General features: G+C 42.0%; 1 protein-coding gene across 2 annotated transcripts in view; it reads right to left on the bottom strand.

Moving 5' to 3' along the window:
* RPRD1B (regulation of nuclear pre-mRNA domain containing 1B) overlaps positions 1 to 15,747 on the bottom strand; it is a 461,056-nt gene that overhangs the window by 219,690 nt on the left and 225,619 nt on the right. For both annotated transcript variants that reach the window (XM_053718581.1, XM_053718505.1), the window contains exon 4: positions 8,702 to 8,808. In XM_053718581.1, the coding sequence (XP_053574556.1) occupies positions 8,702 to 8,808 (107 nt within the window). The remainder of the gene's footprint in view (positions 1 to 8,701; positions 8,809 to 15,747) is intronic.

Raw genomic sequence — 15,747 nt, 5'->3', positions numbered from 1 at the left:
AACCTCCCTGGCCCCCTCAGATTGGGTTAGGGGCCCTTCAGAGATATTAATATCAGCGTCGTCATGCTCTTCAGTAACTAAAACAGAGCAGCCACGCTTACGCTGACAAGGGTTAATTTTGGCTAAAATGTTTTTGACAGAATTATCCATTACAGCCGTTAATTGTTGCATAGTAAGGAGTATTGGCGCGCTAGATGTACTAGGGGCCTCCTGAGTGGGCAAGACTCGTGTAGACGAAGGAGGGAATGATGCAGTACCATGCTTACTCCCCTCACTTGAGGAATCATCTTGGGCATCATTGTCATTATCACATAAATCACATTTATTTAAATGAATAGGAATTCTGGCTTCCCCACATTCAGAACACAGTCTATCTGGTAGTTCAGACATGTTAAACAGGCATAAACTTGATCAGAAAGCACAAAAAACGTTTTAAAATAAAACCGTTACTGTCACTTTAAATTTTAAACTGAACACACTTTATTACTGCAATTGCGAAAAAACATGAAGGAATTGTTCAAAATTCACCAAATTTTCACCACAGCGTCTTAAAGCCTTGAAAATATTGCACACCAATTTTGGAAGCTTTAACCCTTAAAATAACGGAACCGGAGCCGTTTTAAGCTTTAAACCCCTTTACAGTCCCTGGTATCTGCTTTGCTGAGACCCAACCAAACCCAAAGGGGAATACGATACCAAATGACGCCTTCAGAAGTCTTTTATAAGTATCAGAGCTCCTCTCACATGCGACTGCATGCCATGCCTCTCAAAAACAAGTGCGCAACACCGGCGCGAAAATGAGACTCTGCCTATGCTTTGGGAAAGCCCCTAAAGAATAAGGTGTCTAAAACAGTGCCTGCCGATATTATTATATCAAAATACCCAGATAAAATGATTCCTCAAGGCTAAATATGTGTTAATAATCAATCGATTTAGCCCAGAAAAAGTCTACAGTTTAAATAAGCCCTTGTGAAGCCCTTATTTACAATCGTAATAAACATGGCTTACCGGATCCCATAGGGAAAATGACAGCTTCCAGCATTACATCGTCTTGTTAGAATGTGTCATACCTCAAGCAGCAAGGGACTGCAAACTGTTCCCCCAACTGAAGTTAATTGCTCTCAACAGTCCTGTGTGGAACAGCCATGGATTTTAGTTACGGTTGCTAAAATCATTTTCCTCATACAAACAGAATTCTTCATCTCTTTTCTGTTTCTGAGTAAATAGTACGTACCAGCACTATTTGAAAATAACAAACTCTTGATTGAATAATGAAAAACTACAGTTAAACACTAAAAAACTCTAAGCCATCTCCGTGGAGATGTTGCCTGTACAACGGCAAAGAGAATGACTGGGGTAGGCGGAGCCTAGGAGGGATCATGTGACCAGCTTTGCTGGGCTCTTTGCCATTTCCTGTTGGGGAAGAGAATATCCCACAAGTAAGGATGACGCCGTGGACCGGACACACCTATGTTGGAGAAAAGGGATTTAGTGCATGCACACTAATAGCATCCAATGAGGAGTAAATTGTTATAAAAATAGGGCGAGAAATTTCCAATAATCCGCTTGTATTAAATTTAAATATTATTATTATCATCGGTTATTTGTAGAGCGCCAACCAACAGCTTTCGCAGCGCTAAATACAAGAATTAAAGATGTACTTCAAAGCACACTATTAGCTTTTTCAATTTTTCATTTTTTTTTCTTTATAACTGTAATAATTATAGCCATGACAGGTCAGTTGTACAAACTCTATATTAAAATGCACAATTTTTTATCTCTCCCCCTCAGATAAGATAATCTTCTTTCATTAGCCCTGGTATTACCCACACATAATCATTATCTGTACATAGAAGTAACTGTCTGCACCAGACACAAAAAAAAGGCCAAAAAGCCCCAACAGAACTGTATTGTGAGTGATAGACGACTCCAGTTCTCTGACCCAAACATCCTGTTTTATCTCAGCACAAAATGAACATCCAACATGACAAGCTGACTGTATTGGCTGTGTCCTTTTGGGGGAAAAAGCTCTTCAAACTGTTTATCTGCTCTGTAAATTAGACTTTAAAAATGTGCCAGATCAGCCAAAGAATATATTTATAAAAGTTATAGCGGGGCCAAATGTTTAACACTTTGTTTGTGTTAAACGGGAAATTCTGAATATGTTTTCCTAGTAAGGGCAGACATTGTAACACGATATGCAGAGATTCAGCATACTTGTCTGTGTAATTATATTTAAAAACAAATAACAAATGATGGATTATTTTAATAGTAAAGGTAACAAAGAATCAACAGGCAAAACCAAGATGATTTAATAAAAAATAAAAAGGAACTATTTCAAGCTCCACGTCCTGCTTTGTTTGGCTCTGTTTAACGCCATACAATTAGAATCAGTTGAGATTTACAGGATGCAGTCAGCTGACTCCATGTGATTAACTTATATTCAGAGTAAAGTGACATGAAACCCAATTTTTGAGTCTTACACAACTTAGCAATTTACTATTATCTAATTTGTTTAGTTCTTTTTGGTATCCTTTGTTGAAAAACATAACTAGGTGGGCTCAAAAGCTGGGAGCTAGCTGCCGATTGGTGCCTGCACTTATGTGCCTTTTGTCATTGGCTAGCTCTCAGTAGTGCTTTGCTGCTCTTTCAATAAAGTATACAAAAACAGAATTTATGTTTACCTGATAAATTACTTTCTCCAACGGTGTGTCCGGTCCACGGCGTCATCCTTACTTGTGGGATATTCTCTTCCCCAACAGGAAATGGCAAAGAGCCCAGCAAAGCTGGTCACATGATCCCTCCTAGGCTCCGCCTACCCCAGTCATTCGACCGACGTTAAGGAGGAATATTTGCATAGGAGAAACCATATGATACTGTGGTGACTGTAGTTAAAGAAAATAAATTATCAGACCTGATTAAAAAACCAGGGCGGGCCGTGGACCGGACACACCGTTGGAGAAAGTAATTTATCAGGTAAACATAAATTCTGTTTTCTCCAACATAGGTGTGTCCGGTCCACGGCGTCATCCTTACTTGTGGGAACCAATACCAAAGCTTTAGGACACGGATGATGGGAGGGAGCAAATCAGGTCACCTAGATGGAAGGCACCACGGCTTGCAAAACCTTTCTCCCAAAAATAGCCTCAGAAGAAGCAAAAGTATCAAACTTGTAAAATTTGGTAAAAGTGTGCAGTGAAGACCAAGTCGCTGCCCTACATATCTGATCAACAGAAGCCTCGTTCTTGAAGGCCCATGTGGAAGCCACAGCCCTAGTGGAATGAGCTGTGATTCTTTCGGGAGGCTGCCGTCCAGCAGTCTCGTAAGCCAATCTGATGATGCTTTTAATCCAAAAAGAGAGAGAGGTAGAAGTTGCTTTTTGACCTCTCCTTTTACCGGAATAAACAACAAACAAGGAAGATGTTTGTCTAAAATCCTTTGTAGCATCTAAATAGAATTTTAGAGCGCGAACAACATCCAAATTGTGCAACAAACGTTCCTTCTTCGAAACTGGTTTCGGACACAGAGAAGGTACGATAATCTCCTGGTTAATGTTTTTGTTAGAAACAACTTTTGGAAGAAAACCAGGTTTAGTACGTAAAACCACCTTATCTGCATGGAACACCAGATAAGGAGGAGAACACTGCAGAGCAGATAATTCTGAAACTCTTCTAGCAGAAGAAATTGCAACCAAAAACAAAAACTTTCCAAGATAATAACTTAATATCAACGGAATGTAAGGGTTCAAACGGAACCCCCTGAAGAACTGAAAGAACTAAGTTGAGACTCCAAGGAGGAGTCAAAGGTTTGTAAACAGGCTTGATTCTAACCAGAGCCTGAACAAAGGCTTGAACATCTGGCACAGCTGCCAGCTTTTTGTGAAGTAACACAGACAAGGCAGAAATCTGTCCCTTCAGGGAACTTGCAGATAATCCTTTTTCCAATCCTTCTTGAAGGAAGGATAGAATCTTAGGAATCTTAACCTTGTCCCAAGGGAATCCTTTAGATTCACACCAACAGATATATTTTTTCCAAATTTTGTGGTAAATCTTTCTAGTTACAGGCTTTCTGGCCTGAACAAGAGTATCGATAACAGAATCTGAGAACCCTCGCTTCGATAAGATCAAGCGTTCAATCTCCAAGCAGTCAGCTGGAGTGAGACCAGATTCGGATGTTCGAAAGGACCTTGAACAAGAAGGTCTCGTCTCAAAGGTAGCTTCCATGGTGGAGCCGATGACATATTCACCAGATCTGCATACCAAGTCCTGCGTGGCCACGCAGGAGCTATCAAGATCACCGACGCCCTTTCCTGATTGATCCTGGCTACCAGCCTGGGGATGAGAGGAAACGGCGGGAATACATAAGCTAGTTTGAAGGTCCAAGGTGCTACTAGTGCATCCACTAGAGCCGCCTTGGGATCCCTGGATCTGGACCCGTAGCAAGGAACTTTGAAGTTCTGACGAGAGGCCATCAGATCCATGTCTGGAATGCCCCACAGTTGAGTGACTTGGGCAAAGATTTCCGGATGGAGTTCCCACTCCCCCGGATGCAATGTCTGACGACTCAGAAAATCCGCTTCCCAATTTTCCACTCCTGGGATGTGGATAGCAGACAGGTGGCAGGAGTGAGACTCCGCCCATAGAATGATTTTGGTCACTTCTTCCATCGCCAGGGAACTCCTTGTTCCCCCCTGATGGTTGATGTACGCAACAGTTGTCATGTTGTCTGATTGAAACCGTATGAACTTGGCCCTCGCTAGCTGAGGCCAAGCCTTGAGAGCATTGAATATCGCTCTCAGTTCCAGAATATTTATCGGTAGAAGAGATTCTTCCCGAGACCAAAGACCCTGAGCTTTCAGGGATCCCCAGACCGCGCCCCAGCCCATCAGACTGGCGTCGGTCGTGACAATGACCCACTCTGGTCTGCGGAAGGTCATCCCTTGTGACAGGTTGTCCAGGGACAGCCACCAACGGAGTGAGTCTCTGGTCCTCTGATTTACTTGTATCCTCGGAGACAAGTTTGTATAGTCCCCATTCCACTGACTGAGCATGCACAGTTGTAATGGTCTTAGATAAATGCGCGCAAAAGGAACTATGTCCATCGCCGCTACCATCAAACCTATCACTTCCATGCACTGCGCTATGGAAGGAAGAGGAACGGAATGAAGTATCCGACAAGAGTCTAGAAGTTTTGTTTTTCTGGCCTCTGTCAGAAAAATCCTCATTTCTAAGGAGTCTATTATTGTTCCCAAGAAGGGAACCCTTGTTGACGGAGATAGAGAACTCTTTTCCACGTTCACTTTCCATCCATGAGATCTGAGAAAGGCCAGGACGATGTCCGTGTGAGCCTTTGCTTGAGGAAGGGACGACCCTTGAATCAGAATGTCGTCCAAGTAAGGTACTACAGCAATGCCCCTTGGTCTTAGCACAGCTAGAAGGGACCCTAGTACCTTTGTGAAAATCCTTGGAGCAGTGGCTAATCCGAAAGGAAGCGCCACGAACTGGTAATGCTTGTCCAGGAATGCGAACCTTAGGAACCGATGATGTTCCTTGTGGATAGGAATATGTAGATACGCATCCTTTAAATCCACCGTGGTCATGAATTGACCTTCCTGGATGGAAGGAAGAATTGTTCGAATGGTTTCCATTTTGAACTATGGAACCTTGAGAAACTTGTTTAAGATCTTGAGATTTAAGATTGGTCTGAACGTTCCCTCTTTTTTGGGAACTATGAACAGATTGGAGTAGAACCCCATCCCTTGTTCTCCTAATGGAACCGGATGAATCACTCCCATTTTTAACAGGTCTTCTACACAATGTAAGAATGCCTGTCTCTTTATATGGTCTGAAGACAATTGAGACCTGTGGAACCTCCCCCTTGGGGGAAGCCCCTTGAATTCCAGAAGATAACCTTGGGAGACTATTTCTAGCGCCCAAGGATCCAGAACATCTCTTGCCCAAGCCTGAGCGAAGAGAGAGAGTCTGCCCCCCACCAGATCCGGTCCCGGATCGGGGGCCAACATTTCATGCTGTCTTGGTAGCAGTGGCAGGTTTCTTGGCCTGCTTTCCCTTGTTCCAGCCTTGCATTGGTCTCCAAGCTGGCTTGGCTTGAGAAGTATTACCCTCTTGCTTAGAGGACGTAGCACTTTGGGCTGGTCCGTTTCTACGAAAGGGACGAAAATTAGGTTTATTTTTGGCCTTGAAAGGCCGATCCTGAGGAAGGGCGTGGCCCTTACCCCCAGTGATATCAGAGATAATCTCTTTCAAGTCAGGGCCAAACAGCGTTTTCCCCTTGAAAGGAATGTTAAGTAGCTTGTTCTTGGAAGACGCATCAGCTGACCAAGATTTCAACCAAAGCGCTCTGCGCGCCACAATAGCAAACCCAGAATTCTTAGCCGCTAACCTAGCCAATTGCAAAGTGGCGTCTAGGGTGAAAGAATTAGCCAATTTGAGAGCATTGATTCTGTCCATAATCTCCTCATAAGGAGGAGAATCACTATCGACCGCCTTTACCAGCTCATCGAACCAGAAACACGCGGCTGTAGCGACAAGGACAATGCATGAAATTGGTTGTAGAAGGTAACCCTGCTGAACAAACATCTTTTTAAGTAAACCTTCTAATTTTTTATCCATAGGATCTTTGAAAGCACAACTATCTTCTATGGGTATAGTGGTGCGTTTGTTTAAAGTGGAAACCGCTCCCTCGACCTTGGGGACTGTCTGCCATAAGTCCTTTCTGGGGTCGACCATAGGAAACAATTTTTTAAATATGGGGGGAGGGACGAAAGGAATACCGGGCCTTTCCCATTCTTTATTTACAATGTCCGCCACCCGCTTGGGTATAGGAAAAGCTTCTGGGAGCCCCGGGACCTCTAGGAACTTGTCCATTTTACATAGTTTCTCTGGGATGACCAACTTGTCACAATCATCCAGAGTGGATAATACCTCCTTAAGCAGAATGCGGAGATGTTCCAACTTAAATTTAAACGTAATCACATCAGGTTCAGCTTGTTGAGAAATGTTCCCTGAATCAGTAATTTCTCCCTCAGACAAAACCTCCCTGGCCCCATCAGACTGGTTTAGGGGCCCTTCAGAACCATTATTATCAGCGTCGTCATGCTCTTCAGTATCTAAAACAGAGCAGTCGCGCTTACGCTGATAAGTGTGCATTTTGGCTAAAATGTTTTTGACAGAATTATCCATTACAGCCGTTAATTGTTGCATAGTAAGGAGTATTGGCGCGCTAGATGTACTAGGGGCCTCCTGAGTGGGCAAGACTCGTGTAGACGAAGGAGGGAATGATGCAGTACCATGCTTACTCCCCTCACTTGAGGAATCATCTTGGGCATCATTGTCATTGTCACATAAATCACATTTATTTAAATGAGAAGGAACTCTGGCTTCCCCACATTCAGAACACAGTCTATCTGGTAGTTCAGACATGTTAAACAGGCATAAACTTGATAACAAAGTACAAAAAACGTTTTAAAATAAAACCGTTACTGTCACTTTAAATTTTAAACTGAACACACTTTATTACTGCAATTGCGAAAAAATATGAAGGAATTGTTCAAAATTCACCAAAATTTCACCACAGTGTCTTAAAGCCTTAAAAGTATTGCACACCAAATTTGGAAGCTTTAACCCTTAAAATAACGGAACCGGAGCCGTTTTTAACTTTAACCCCTTTACAGTCCCTGGTATCTGCTTTGCTGAGACCCAACCAAGCCCAAAGGGGAATACGATACCAAATGACGCCTTCAGAAAGTCTTTTCTATGTATCAGAGCTCCTCACACATGCGACTGCATGTCATGCCTCTCAAAAACAAGTGCGCAACACCGGCGCGAAAATGAGGCTCTGCCTATGATTTGGGAAAGCCCCTAAGAATAAGGTGTCTAAAACAGTGCCTGCCGATATAATCTTATCAAAATACCCAGATTAAATGATTCCTCAAGGCTAAATATGTGTTAATAATGAATCGATTTAGCCCAGAAAAAGTCTACAGTCTTAATAAGCCCTTGTGAAGCCCTTATTTACTATCTTAATAAACATGGCTTACCGGATCCCATAGGGAAAATGACAGCTTCCAGCATTACATCGTCTTGTTAGAATGTGTCATACCTCAAGCAGCAAGAGACTGCTCACTGTTCCCCCAACTGAAGTTAATTCCTCTCAACAGTCCTGTGTGGAACAGCCATGGATTTTAGTAACGGTTGCTAAAATCATTTTCCTCATACAAACAGAAATCTTCATCTATTTTCTGTTTCTGAGTAAATAGTACATACCAGCACTATTTTAAAATAACAAACTCTTGATTGAATAATAAAAACTACAGTTAAACACTAAAAAACTCTAAGCCATCTCCGTGGAGATGTTGCCTGTACAACGGCAAAGAGAATGACTGGGGTAGGCGGAGCCTAGGAGGGATCATGTGACCAGCTTTGCTGGGCTCTTTGCCATTTCCTGTTGGGGAAGAGAATATCCCACAAGTAAGGATGACGCCGTGGACCGGACACACCTATGTTGGAGAAAAGGATGAAGCAAAATTGATTATAGAAGTAAATTGGAAAGTTGTTTAAAACTGTATACTCTTGAAATAAGACATTTGGGTTCCATGTCCATTTAAGCAGTGTTAAGATCAAAACGAAAGAACTAAAAAATGAAATCCATTTCAGGACCTAAATAAGGTTTGTGGACTCACCAGTAGCGGTCCTGTAGAGGGGTCACGTGGAGAGTAACTACCTGGATAATCATCATCTTCCTCTTGAATTTGCTGGAAACTGCGTTTCAATGTTTTCTCCTCAGTCACTGTAACAACATAAAGCTTGTTAACTTCATACAATATACTGTATGTTAATCAAATCAGTCACTGACAAATGAGTGGTCTGCAACACATTTTTTGTTTTGTATTGCAATGCAGGCCTATCTGGCAAGCAAGGTTGGACAATGAGGTTAGTTTTACTTCAAATTGAGATTTGTATTTTGTAATGCAATTTTTTAATAGACGTCCCAGGTCTAAATACACTTCTGTTTTGATTTCACACCCAAACGCTGTGGGCACTGTCCCATTCTGTGAGAAATTTCTAGTAGACCATTAGTTGTAAGTCATAAATTTCCGGTTTGCCTTCATAATAAATTTAAACAGTTTAAACGTGCTGGAATTTGGCTCTTTCATACTTGCAGATTTAGGCATGTGAATTTAAACTGATTGCAGTATCAATGTTCTCCCCTGGACATATTAAATGGGTGTACTACCCGACTGATTTTAAGGACCACCTGGCTTAAATTTAAGCCAATATTAGGCTTCAATTAAATTGTTCTCAATGTTTTTTTGCACATATTAAACCAAGTTATGCAATTAATTTAAACTTTGCATAGCTTAAGTACCATCTAGAAGTAAAAGGAAATGTTATAATTTTGCAAAGTATTAAAGGGACACTGAACCCATTTTTTTTTTTTCTTTCGTGATTCAGATAGAGCATGCAATTTTAAGCAAGTTTCTAATTTACACCCATTATCAATTTTTCTTCGTTCTCTTGCTTTCTTTATTTGAAAAAGAAGGCATCTAAGCTATTTTTGTGGTTCAGACCATGGAAAGCACTTGTTTATTGGTGGGTGAATTTATCCACGAATCAGCAAGAACAACCCAGTTTGTTCACCAAAAATGGGCCGGCATCTAAACTTACATTCTTGCATTTCAAATAAAGATACCAAGAGAATACAGAAAATTTGATAATAGGAGTCAATTAGAAAGTTGCTTAAAATTGCATGCCTTATCTGAATCACAAAAGAAAAAAATTGGGTTCAGTGTCCCTTTAATCTGCCACCTCATGGTTAGTTCAATATATCACCCGACTTGCAAAATTATTTGTGAGCAATGTTTTTCAGCTCCAGTCCTCAATGCACACCAATGGGACAGACTTTCATCTGAACTATGGTTTCTCATCAGCTGATTCTTATACCTGTAACTAGTTCAGATATAAATAAAATCTGGCCTAATGGTGTGCCTTGAAGACTGGAGTTGAAAAACACTGCTTTACATAAAACTGTTTTAATGAGGGGGAAATTATGCTTGCATGATAAATTAATTTATTTTATGGCGGCGAGAGTCCACGATCCATTTCTCCTGGGAATTAAACTCCTAGCCATTAGGAGGAGGCAAAGATCCCAAAAATCCAAGAGCCCTTAAAACTCCTCCCATCAAATAAGCTTTATGAATTAAAAGCTTCAAACAAGAGGCTAATGCACTGGTTTTCAAACCCCTCCTAAGGCTATATTTTGACGATATCTGAACTAGAGCACCCAGTGAAATAATCAGCTGATTAGTAAACATGGTTAATTTACCTACTTTAATCCGAGGTAATCCTGAAAATCTGTCCTGTTATGGATGCCTGAGGACAGGTTTGAAAACCAGTGAGCTAATGAAACAGCAGTAGCCTTCTGACACTTTCGAGTACCAGGAAAATAAATAAACATGCAAGAAGATTGTTTAAAGTCCTTAGTAGCCTGTAAGTAGATCTTAAAAACTCAGACCATATCCAAATTACGGAGAAGCCTCCCCTTAGAATTCTTTGGATTAAGACAAAAAGAAGGAGAAAAAAAATCACGATTAATATTGTCAGAAATAACCACCTTAGGCAAAAAAATAATCAGAAAAACAGAATCAGAAAAACTTTTCTGCCTTAAAATGATGCGTTCAATCTCTTAGCCATCAAGTTTAGAGATTTTAGATCCGGATGAAAAACCTTGAGACAGAATGTTGTGACGCAGAAGCCGAGGAGGAAAAATGGACATCTGCACCAGTCCTGCAAACAAAGTCCTCCAAGGCCAAGCTGGAGCAATCAGGATTACTGATGAGTAAGAATGATACAGGAATAGCTCTCCGCCCAAGCCAGAATTTGGAAAACCTTGCTCATCGCCAGGGAACTGTGAGTTCCCCCTTGATGATTAATGTAAATTGTCTGATTGGAAACGCAGATAAAACTCTCGATTCAAGGGCTTGATGTTCAAAAGCTTGCCGGCATGAAGAGTAAACCCCCCCCCCCCCCAAAGATTTTGCATGATTCGATCTTATATTCTAATATAGGAGTCTCTCCTTCACATCAATAACCCTGCATAGTGAGATAAACATCTTTAAAACTAAAATTTGTGGGGGGGGGGGGTTTTAGGAACCTCTCCATACTGAAGAGAAGTATTAGATCATTTCACCTGAGCAGTGAGTTTTTGAATAGCAGGCCCCAAGAGAGGCCAGAACTGAAGGGCACTGAAAATTGCAACTGCTCAGCAAAATCGGGCGGCAGCATGGCCCCTCCCGCAGGAGGATTAGAAGTGCACTGGGGAGCTGCATGTGTAATCTGAGATAAATGTAGGGAACGCACCTCGCGGGACAGAGAGCCCTCAGAGGACGACAGCGCAGTGGTACTAAATATCTTAATTCTTTTAGATAACACTATTTTATTGAGGCATGTAGAACATAGTTGAGCAGGTGGGTATACCGAAACCTCCTCACAATAAACACAGGTATTAGATTTAGGTAAAGAGGGAGTACCCTCTAACATATCAGAGTCCTCCATAGCTTGTGCCTTTAATATGGGCTTTAAAAAGATTAAATGGCACCTTTATACTTCCAATGGCCGGGGCACTCACCACCCCCTATGACCCAGGCCCACAGAGAAACTCGCTTTGATGTCCTGCAACCGACGGTCAGGAAAAGGAAGAAGCCACAACCGGTCACAAGGAGTGCCGTGAAGGACCGCCCCTGCAGCCAAGAAAAAGCGTGCAAAGTAAACAGGCTGCGCATTAATCCAAGGAGGAAAAGCCTGACTGTTCCACATTGCCTGAGCCACATCTCACACATGTCGTAGCAAAACACAAAGTAATCATGTATACATCCCCCCCTGTTCAATAATCACCTTCTGGATATATTAACCCTTGATTCTATGCAGATAAAAGGAGTCACACTGTGACCCTGTCTTCTTGTGTTATCATTACATATATAAAAAATGAAAAGATCTTACCAGAATCAACGCCGTGGAACAGGAACACGGCCTCTCAAGTTTGACAGTGTGTAGCATCGCTCCTGATATGGACTTGAGTGAAGAAAGCAGGCAGCAAAACTTGTCAACGCTGATTGCTTAAGGAGCTGTTAATCTGAGTCGAGATGGTTTCGCAGAAAGACTCTCCCTGCATCCCCTGACTCTAACTTTCATCCATGCTCTCACTGAGAGGCTGAGAGGATTACTTAAAACTCCAGTCCCATCTTAAAGAGTACTACCCTCCATAAGAGACTACTCCGAATCTTCTGACATCCCTGCCAACCTCCTGTGACGAAAGGCAAAGAATGACTTGGGGTTGAGGGGAGTGGGGGAGATATTTAAGCCTTTGACTGGGGTGTCTTTGCCTGCTCCTGGTGGCCAGGTTCTGTATTTCCCACAAGTAATGAATGAAGCCGTGGAGACTCTATTGTATTAGATGGAAAGCACTGAGATAAGGGGGCAGTCTGTGGAGGCTTAGATACAAGGTAACCACAAAGGTAAAAAGTGTATTAATGTAACAGTGTTGGTTATGCAAAACTGAGGAATTGGTAATAAAAATGAAATTTATGCTTACCTGATAAATTTGTTTCTTTCTTGACATGGTGAGTCCACGGATCATCATAATTACTATTGGGAATATCACTCCTGGCCTGCAGGAGGAGGCAAAGAGCACCACAGCAAAGCTGTTAAAGTGAATGTAAACTCTGCTTCCTCTCTAAAGTTCGGCGTAACATTGAGGTTTAAAAAACATGACTTTCATTCATCAAATTATTTAAATATCCGTAAATACCGTTATTTTTAATCTTTTTAGCTTGCACCCGTCATTCTAATCCTCCACCCGGCATTTGCGATCACTCGTTGTCATTTACATGCACGATCGTCAGAACCAATAACGGCTTTAACCACAGGGGGACCCAACCCCTTTGGATGTCGTCACGCGTCCTTATTGCGCTTGCGTTAGACTCCTCTTCCAAGATGATTATCAAAAGCTCGTTCACATTTCGCGCATGCGCAATTGAAAACTTGACGGAGTTCATTCATTGTAGAAATAAAATACCGCTCTGTAAGTTTAATTTTCAAAGGGCTCCGTATTCTATTACAAAATCTGAATACTAGTTAGCAGTATTATGGGCTGGAGGATGAGATCCTTTGCTTCGCTTCACAATGATAGTATTCATTGAATGTACTGATTCAATGAATACTATGTTGATTGACATCGGAATCGGGGTTTGACGCATGCGCAGTGGTTAACTGAGACAAGAGCGCGCATTGCTGATACGTAAACAGCGGGTGGGACCGCTGTATACGTAATATTGCAGATAATAAGGAAGCTGAGAGTGGGAGGAGCAGGTATAGTCAAACAACGATATTTGGAATTGTAAATTAAAATTATATTACACATTTTATGAACAAATGATAGTGGCGGTATGGTTAATATACTGATTGTCTATATAATAATACTTTGAAAACAGTAAAAATTGACAATCACTTTAAATACCACTCCCCTTACCCACAACCCCCAGTCATTCGACCAAAGGGAAAGGAGAAAGGAAGTAATATAAGGTGCATAGGTGCCTGAGGTTTATGAAAAAAATAAACTGTCTGAAAATACAGGGAGGGCCGTGGACTAACCGTGTCAAGAAAGAAACAAAATTTATCAGGTAAGTATCAATTTAATTTTCTTTCTAATGACAGGGTGAGTCCACAGATCATCATAATTACTATTGGGAATAAATACCCAAGCTAGAGGACACAGATGATAAGGGAGGGACAAGACAGTTAGCCTAAACGGAAGGCACCATTGCTTGAAGAACCTTTCTCCCAAAAGCAGCCTCAGCTGAATAAAAAGTTTGTAAAATTTAGAAAAAGTGTTCAGAGAAGAGCAAGTAGCAGCCTTGCAAATCTGATCTACAGAAGAACCATTTTTGAAAGCCCAGGTAGAAGAAACAACCCTTGTGGAATCTTAGATTCACACCAATACAGATATTAACGCCATATCTTGTAATAAATCTTTCTAGTCACAGGCTTACGCTCCTGAATCATAGTCTCAATGACAGACTCAGAAAAACCACGCTTAGAAAGAATCAAGCGTTCAATCTCCAAGCAGTCAGTTTCAGAGAAACGAGATTTGGATGAAGGAAGGGCACCTGAAGTAGAAGGCCCTTCCTTAATGGAAGACTCCATGGTGGAGACGATGACATCTCTACCAGGTCTGTATACCAGATCCTGCAAGGTCAAGCCAGCGCAATGAGAATCACCGACAACCTCTGTCTGATCCAAGCAATGACCAGAGTAAGAAGGGCAAACAGAGGAAACACATATGCCAGACTGAACTTCCAAGGAACTGCTAAAGCGTCTATTAGAACAGCTTGAGGATCCCTTGACCTCAATCCATACTTCGGAAGCTTGGCATTGTGGCGAGATGCCATAAGATCCATGATGAAAAGACTGTCTGCTCAGAAAATCCGCTTCCCAATTGTCCACCCCTGGAATGTGGATCGCAGACAGACAGAATAATCCTGGCTACCTCCATCATTGCCAGAGAACTCTGAGTTCCCCCTTGATGATTGATGTAAGCCGACTGAAAACTGATAAACTGGGTTGAAGAGCATTGAAGACTGCTCTCAATTCTAAGAATGCCTCTTTTTTTAAATGATTTACCGATAACCTTGAGAGATGAATCCTGCCCCTGGGAGGAAAAGTCTTCAACTCCAGCTTGTATCCCTGGGATACAATATCTACTACCCAAGGATCTGGAACATCCCTTTCCCAGGCTTGAGCGAACAAAAACAGCCTGCACCCCACGCGATCCATTCCCAGATTGGGGGCAGACCCTTCATGCTGACTGAGTCAGCGGTAGGCTTCTTAGATTGCTTCCCCTTGCTTCAGGACTGATTATGTCTCCAAGAAGGCCTGGATTGATCTGGCTTGGAGGAGGAAGAGGATGACTTACCAGCTAAGCTACAAAAGGAACGAAAATTACTCCGACAACCTTTCTGCTTATTTCTCTTATCCTGAGGAAGAGAATGTCCCTTCCCACCAGTAATATCAGAAATAATTTCAGCCAAACCAGGCCCAAACAAAGTCTTCCCTTTGTAAGGAATTGATAAAAGCTTAGACTTGGATGATACACCCGCAGACCAGGACTTTAACCATAAAGCCCTGCGAGTCAAAACAGCAAAGCCAGAAATCTTTGCTCCCAACTTGACGACCTGCAAAGAAGCGTCTGCAATAAAAGAATTGGCCAATTTTAAAGCCTTAATTCTATCCTGAATCTCCTCCAGAGAAGTCTCCTGAAGAATAGAATCAGACAATGCATCAAACCAATATGCAGCCGCACTGATAAGCATAGCAATACACACAACAGGTTGCCATTGGAGCCCCTGGTGAACATAAATCCTCTTAAGTAAAGCCTCCAACTTCTTATCCATGGGATTCTTAAAAGAACAACTATCCTCAATAGGTGGAAATAGCTCCCTCAACCTTAGGGACTGTCTGCCAAGATTCCTTAATAGAATCCGCAATAGGAAACATCTTCCTAAAAATAGGAGAAGGGGAAAAAGGAATTCCAGGCTTCTCCCATTCCCGAGAAATAATCTCTGTAACCCTATCCGGAACAGGAAAAACTTCCGCCACGGAGGGAACATCAAAAAACTTACTAGCCTTCTTGGGAGTAACTATGACCGTCGAATCAGTCATCCAGAGTAGCCAA

The sequence above is a fragment of the Bombina bombina genome, chromosome 1, assembly GCF_027579735.1.
Source record: "Bombina bombina isolate aBomBom1 chromosome 1, aBomBom1.pri, whole genome shotgun sequence".
In the NCBI taxonomy this organism is placed as follows: Eukaryota; Metazoa; Chordata; class Amphibia; order Anura; family Bombinatoridae; genus Bombina; species Bombina bombina.
The sequence above is the reverse complement of the archived record's forward strand: the minus strand, read 5'-3'. Positions and strand labels throughout refer to the sequence as shown.